Source organism: Babylonia areolata, chromosome 23, assembly GCF_041734735.1.
Source record: "Babylonia areolata isolate BAREFJ2019XMU chromosome 23, ASM4173473v1, whole genome shotgun sequence".
NCBI classification, from domain to species: Eukaryota; Metazoa; Mollusca; class Gastropoda; order Neogastropoda; family Buccinidae; genus Babylonia; species Babylonia areolata.
Genome location: NC_134898.1, coordinates 42,158,297 through 42,165,796, shown reverse-complemented (window position 1 = coordinate 42,165,796; position 7,500 = coordinate 42,158,297). Strand labels below are relative to the sequence as shown.

At 39.8% G+C, this 7,500-nt stretch overlaps 1 protein-coding gene across 1 annotated transcript in view; it reads right to left on the bottom strand.

Moving 5' to 3' along the window:
• Nucleotides 1–7,500, bottom strand: part of LOC143297994 (choline/ethanolamine transporter flvcr2b-like) — a 79,045-nt gene that overhangs the window by 38,258 nt on the left and 33,287 nt on the right. Inside the window, exons 4-5 of the mRNA XM_076610635.1 lie at nucleotides 1,742–2,021; nucleotides 2–153 (exon numbers count right to left, since the gene is read on the bottom strand). Coding sequence (XP_076466750.1) covers nucleotides 2–153; nucleotides 1,742–2,021 — 432 coding nt within the window. The remainder of the gene's footprint in view (nucleotide 1; nucleotides 154–1,741; nucleotides 2,022–7,500) is intronic.

The window sequence follows — 7,500 nt, the reverse complement described above, 5'->3', positions numbered from 1 at the left end:
CCTGAGCCATGCCACACAAGGTCTGAGCCACCATCAGAAGAGGGAATCGGTTTGGGGAGACAGCGAAACACTTGAGCCAGGCCCCAACGGCGTTGAGGGCACAGCCAGTCACGTTGTTCACACGGAGCCCGAACGAGTCCAAGATGTACATTCCTGTAGTGAAAGATAAACAAGAGAGGCAAGGCCTTCAAGGCTCACTTGTGATAAATTAAGTCCCCTAGCATTAATTACAGAGTAATTTCCCTTTTTTTACCATCTGCACCAAAACGTTTGCAAAATAAATAAAAATTCCATGCTTAGCAAAAGAAGTTCCTGTTTGAACAAAAAATGATAATGATAATAAAGACTCCTCTTGTTGTTGTGTTACAATAAGAGGTCAAAGTGCCAAGTTTAGAGAATACAAAAAATATAAATATAACAGTAAATGCAGTTTGCATAATTAGGCTTCTTTTATTATTTTTTTGTGCCCATCCCATAGGTGCAATATTGTTTTAAACAAGATGACTGGAAAGAACTGAATTTTTCCTATTTTTATGCCAAATTTCGTGTCAACTGACAAAGTATTTGCAGAGAAAATGTCAATGTTAAAGTTTACCACGGACACACAGACACACGGACACACACACACACACACACACACACAGACAACCGAACACCGGGTTAAAACATAGACCCACTTTGTTTACACAAGTGAGTCAATAAATGAACAAAAACAACAACAAAAAAAACAAAAAAACCATCAACAACAATATATATATTTGTATTTCTTTTTATCACAACATATTTTCTCTGTGTGAAATTCGGGCTGCTCTCCCCAGGGAGAGTACGTCGCTATACTACAGCGCCACCCATTTTTTTTTGCATTTTTTCCTGCGTGCAGTTTTATTTGTTTTTTTTCCTATCGAAGTGGATTTTTCTACAGAATTTTGCCAGAAACAACCCTTTTTGTTGCCGTGGGTTTTGTAACGTGCGCTTAGTGCATGCTGCACACGGGGCCTCGGTTTATCGTCTCATCCGAATGACTAGCGTCCAGACCACCACTCAAGGTCTAGTGGAGGGGGAGAAAATATCGGCGGCTGAGCCGTGATTCGAACCAGCGCGCTCAGATTCTCTCGCTTCCTAGGCGGACGCGTTACCTCTAGGCCATCACTCCACTTGCGTGGATATATATATATATATATATATATATATATAGAGAGAGAGAGAGAGAGAGAGAGAGAGAGAGAGAGATTAAGTGTGGCGAAGTCTGTGCGGCATATATATATATATATATATATATATATATATATATATATATATGATTAAGTGTGGCGAAGTCTGTGCGGCATATATATATATATATATATATATATATATATATATATATATATATATATATATGCCGCACAGACTTCGCCACACTTAATTTCTCTACCCGAGATAAAAAAACAGCAAATATAGAAACAAACAAACAAACAAAACAAAAAAAAATCAACAACAACAACAACAACAAAAAACAAACAAAAAAACAACCCCAACAACAACAACCCACAACAACAAAATAATAACGAAAAATAAAGACACTCCTGATTCATCATGATGGTATACACACACCCATATCTATCTCTCTCTCTCTCTCTCTCTCTCTCTCTCTCTCTCTCTCTATATATATATATATATATATATATATATATATATATATATATATATATATATATATATATATACACGCATACATACATATACATACACCCGCTCTCACCGATAGGTATCAGCAGCAGGTAGGCCAGCATGTAGACCAGCGACAGCCAATCCACGGCTGTCTCCTGCTGCAAGGTGTCCGCTGGTAGGCTGGCGTTGTAGTATCTCAGGACGATGTTGGCGATGATGTTGAGGTGTATCCACATGTAGGCGTTGGACATGGAGAAGATGCTGAAGAGGCCCAGCATCAGCCAACGTCGCCGGTACGTACGGACAAGGTCAGGGTTGTCGTTGTCGCTGTCGTTGTCCTTGTTGTCGTCATCTTCGTCTGGAGTGACTGGCTGTTGGGGGAAATCAATTACCTGATTTTTTGTTCATCCTGCTCTCGCAGAAGTGGGAGGAGGGGTGTGGGGGGTGTGGGGTTTGGGGGGGGGGGGGGGGAACTGGTTTTTATTATTAGTCTAGGTTGGTGAGACGCTTTGATGTTTTTCTGTTCATTGACTGTGCAGTCCTTGTGACAGGGGGGCGGGGGGGGAGAGGGATGTGGGGGTGGGGAACAATACATTTTCAAGAGACATAAGATCAATCAAACAAACAAACATAATACAAATTAATATTCTCACCACACACACACACACACACACACACACACACACACACACACACACACACACACACAACGATGCACGTACAGAAAATGATCTAGGTTGGGGGGAGAGAGAGACAGACAGACAGACAGACAATCAGAGACAGAGAGAAGCAGAGAGAGACAGAGAGACAGAGAGAGACAGGGAGAAAGAGACAGAGAGAGACAGGGAGGGAGACACAGAGAGAGAGACAGAGAGAGAGAGAGGAGAGAGAGAGAGAGAGAGAGACAGAGAGACACAGAGAGACACAGAGGCAGAGAGAGAATGCAAATGTTTTATTCATTAGGCCACATTGCCCCTCACGAAGGAGTGAGTCTGTGACCAAATACCATGGTAAACAAGACATCTAAGAACAAGAATTAATTGTCAACAAAATAATAGTATAGATATGAAACAATAGTTCATGACATTCTACGATATTTACAATATCTCTAAGTCGGAGTGCTTTACATAAGAAACATGACAGATTAAGAGACAGACAGAGAGAGAGAGAGAGAGGCTGAAGAGGAACAGAGCACAACACACACACACACACACACACACACACACACACACACACACACACACACACACACACACACACACACACACACACACACACCAGAAGTAAACCTTTGACTCCTACTGAGGCATGGAGCATTTATTTTTAAGAAAACAATATGTTCAAGAACCCAACAAGAATTATCATAACACTTGCATCAAGTAATTCCTTCCTCTAAATGAAAGGATCCTATTTGACATTGCAAATCTTGATGAGTTTACTAAGTACTGAAAAAAAATCCTGTTTACTTGCAGAAATGAAATTACACAAAGAAAATACAGATCTTGGACATACATATTTATCGCTCAGGCAACAATCTCTTACGATTATTAAAAAAAAAGACACTCTATAATGAATCGAACTTCATCACCAAATATGTTCATGCCACTTTCTTCTTTGCTTTTTCTTCCTTTTTTTTTTTTTTAATTTATTTTTTTTTTTTACAATTAATACGGTATTCTATTGGAATTCCATTTACTCACTCTGTTTCAATTGCTATACGTGGATTATTACATTTAGATTTTCTTAACCAAATCATGTTTGTATGGAGCAATTAGCCAATTCCTTTTGTAGTGCCAAAACAAATCTTACATTCTGTACATTGGCGAAAACGATTCCAGCCATAACTTTTCAAAATCATCCTTCACTGCATTTTATTTTAAAATGTCTGTTATTCCCAGACGCAATCAGGTCCCATTTCAACCAAAATTTGGCGTATATTACTTACCCATTCTGATCTGTAAACTCCTTCTGCATACAAATCATACGATATGCTGTAAATTTTGGACGATTTTCTTTTTTTTATTCACCAAACATGAGAGACGTCCAAACTTCTGATTTGTCTCGAATTAATCAGGACTGAAAGTGAAAGAGGGGTATTTCACAACTGCATAATCAAACCTGGACAGCCATTGATTCTCTCTCTCTCTCTCTCTCTCTCTCTCTCTCTCTCTCTCTCTCTCTCTCTCTGTCTCCCTCTCTCACACACGAGCACACACAAACACTCTATCGCACACACACACACACACACACACACACACACACACACACACACACACACACACACACACACACACACACACTAACACTAACACTAACACTAACAAACACACACTAACTCTTACACTAGCATTACCACACACACACACACACACACACACACACTCATACACACACACCATTAACACGCACACACACACACACACACACACACACACACACACACACACACACACACACTCATTAAGAGACAGAGAGAGAGAGAGAGAGAGAGACAGAGAGAGTCAGAGAGAGACAGAGAGAGATCACTCACTCACTCACTCACTCATTCAGAGACAGAGAGAGACAGAGAGATCACTCACTCACTCACTCACTCATTCAGAGACAGAGAGAGACAGACAGAGAGATCACTCACTCACTCACTCACTCCCTCATTCAGAGAGAGAGAGAGAGACAGAGAGATCACTCACTCACTCACTCACTCACTCCCTCATTCAGAGAGAGAGAGAGAGGAACTCTAACAAAAAGCCAGAGAGAACAACAACACTCAAACCTCACTCCAACACATTCAAACAGCCCCATAGTTTCAGTTTCAGTTTCAGTAGCTCAAGGAGGCGTCACTGCGTTCGGACAAATCCATATACGCTACGCCACATCTGCCAAGCAGATGCCTGACCAGCAGCGTAACCCAACGCGCTTAGTCAGGCCTTGAGGAAAAAAAAAAAAAAAATATATATATATATATATATATATATATATATATATATATATATAGAGAGAGAGAGAGAGAGAGAGAGAGAGAGAGAGAGAGAGAGAGAGAGATAAGCTTAAATAAATAAATAAATAAATAAATAAATAAATAATAATTATGATATAAAAAGGTAGTAGTAATGAAAATAATAATAATAAAATAATAATAATAATAATAATAATAATAATAATAATAAATAATTAAATAAATAAGACAACAGTGATGATAAATAAGCAAATAAGTGTAAAACATGAAGACACACATTCACACATACACCCACACATGCATAACAGATATGCACCAAACACGCAGTTTCACAGATATGAAAGCACAGTCAAATACATATAAACGTACATGAGCTCCAACACACACACACACACACACACACACACACACACACACATTACCCTGCACCTCCTCTACCCCCCTCCTCCACACACTCAGCCCCATAAAGCAGACATAATGGTCTGTGATAATGCGTGTTCCCGCTGGCTCTTAATTACGACAGACAAAACAGACAGAGAGACACAGAGAGAGAGAGAGACAAAGAGAAAAAGAGGGAGAGGCCAACAGACAGACAGACAAACAGAGTCATAAAGAAATAATGATAATGGATGCCTGTTGAGCACTTTCCTCTATTCAAGGGAGCTCAAAGCAAGCGCTTCACAATAAACAGATACACACGTATGCATTAACTTACAACAACAACAACAACAACACAACAACAACAAAAAATCCAAACAAACGCACAAAAACATAAAACAATCGAAGACTACGCCTGTTGCATTACTTAATCACACACACACACACACACACACACACACACACACACAGACAAAGACGCATAGTTTGCATGGCTTAAAACTGAATGTCATTGGAAACGAATGTCTATGCAAGATGTGTTTTCAGAACAGTTTTAAAAGATTGAAATAAGGGAGAGTGGCGAAGATCGTGAGATAAACTGTTCCAGACGTTAGACGGAACTTATTGACAAAAAGAAGAATCACCGAAGGATTGGGTTTTTAACACGGGGAGCGATTTAAGATGATCTGAGTTGTCGTGGGGGGGGGTGTTGGTTTGAATGACTTCTCTCAGATACTGAGGAGCAGCATCCGAAATGGAGCTGAAAGGTAGGAGTTGCGATTTTGTACTGAATGCGGGCAGAAATTGGAAACCAGTGAAGAGAATGGATAAAATGAGTGATATTGTCAGTCTTTTTTCTTTCTTTTTTTTATTTGTTACAGGTTCGTTTTAGTTCCACGCATAAACGGACGGACAGACACACAGACAAACAGAGACAGACTGAAGACAAAATGGGAGAAGCAGACAGACAGACGGAGAAACAGACATACAGACAAGAACAGCGAGTCAGACACAAAGACACATTGAGTTAGAGCGAAAGACGGAGACAGAGTCTGAGAGAAAGAGAGGAAGAGAGAGTGATAGACATTGAGACAGATAGACAGACAGACAGACAGACAGAGACAGAGAAACAGTGAGACAGAGACAGACAGACACACCATTGCAGAGAGACAGAGACAGAGAACGAACGAGCGAATCTTTTTTTCTTTTTTTCTTTTTTTTTTTAGATAAGGAAGGTGGAGTAAGCATGCATAATGTTTCTACTTCATTATCATTTTCACATCCAGCCCTTCGGGCTAAGAGAAAATAAAACCACAGAGAGAGAATGAATGAATCTTTATTTTCCAACGGTGAAGATATTAGCACTTTGGCTGACTTACACATCTGCCGTTGTTCTAAGAGACACACAAACATGTACGCATATAAATGTAGTTATACTGAATACTTAATACATGTATAATGTACGAGTATAACACAGCGTCAAACTGAGAGACACAACATCGCTCACATCTGTACGGAACGGAAGCGAGTAACACACACACGCACACACACACTAACACCCACACCCACACACCCACACACACACACACACCAAGGGAAAAACAACAACAAAAACCTAGCATGAATGCTACACATGAATGATTCAAGTGAAATTAACACAGAAAAGTAACGATAATATTTTAAACACAGATGTAAGAGACATAAAAGACAGCAAATAAGGCGACGGGTAATAGGGATATGGACAGATAGACACATTATGTGAAAGACAGAGAGAGGGAGAGACAGAGGGGAGAGAGAGACAGAGACAGACAGACAGAGATGTAAAGATATGTCAGTGTGGGAAAAAAAAGAAAAAAAAAAAGAGTTGGGCGAGGGTGGTTCACAATTTGTAATACATTAAGTATACAGAATCGTAGACGTGACCAGACTAGAGTTTGATTTCGTTTGTTTGTGTCCCACTGTAAAGAGAAAAATCTCTGAAAACAATATTCTATGGCGTGATACGTTATCAACTGATTGACGCATTTCGACATAGTTTGTAAGGATTGTCAGTGACAATATTATACCAGATTTTCGGTCTGGCTTTCGGCACGCATGTACTGTCCAAGTTTCTCTTAGAATGTTGTGGTGGAAAAGGGTTCTTTGAGGTGTTTGGGGAGATTGTTCCAGCAGTGCGTGCCGGAATATGCCAAACTCGATTTATAAAGGTCTATTTTTGGCTTAGGTAGAGTAAGAGTCGCATTTCGGGAGTTAGGGTTGCGAGCTTCATAGCAGACAATGGTTTGGTGTAGATAAGTAGGGCATTTACCGAATATAATTTTATGCATAAGTACGCACTTATTCAATATTAGGTGCTTTGTCAAGGAAAGAGGTGCTGGCAGTTGATATTGATGACTGCGCGTGTTTCGTAAAACACCATGGAGGTGTTTTACAGCACGTCTGTGTACAGAATCTATTTTTTTCATGTGCACTTCGCTGCAGTTGTCCCAAACGTTTGAAACGTAATTAATTCTAGACAT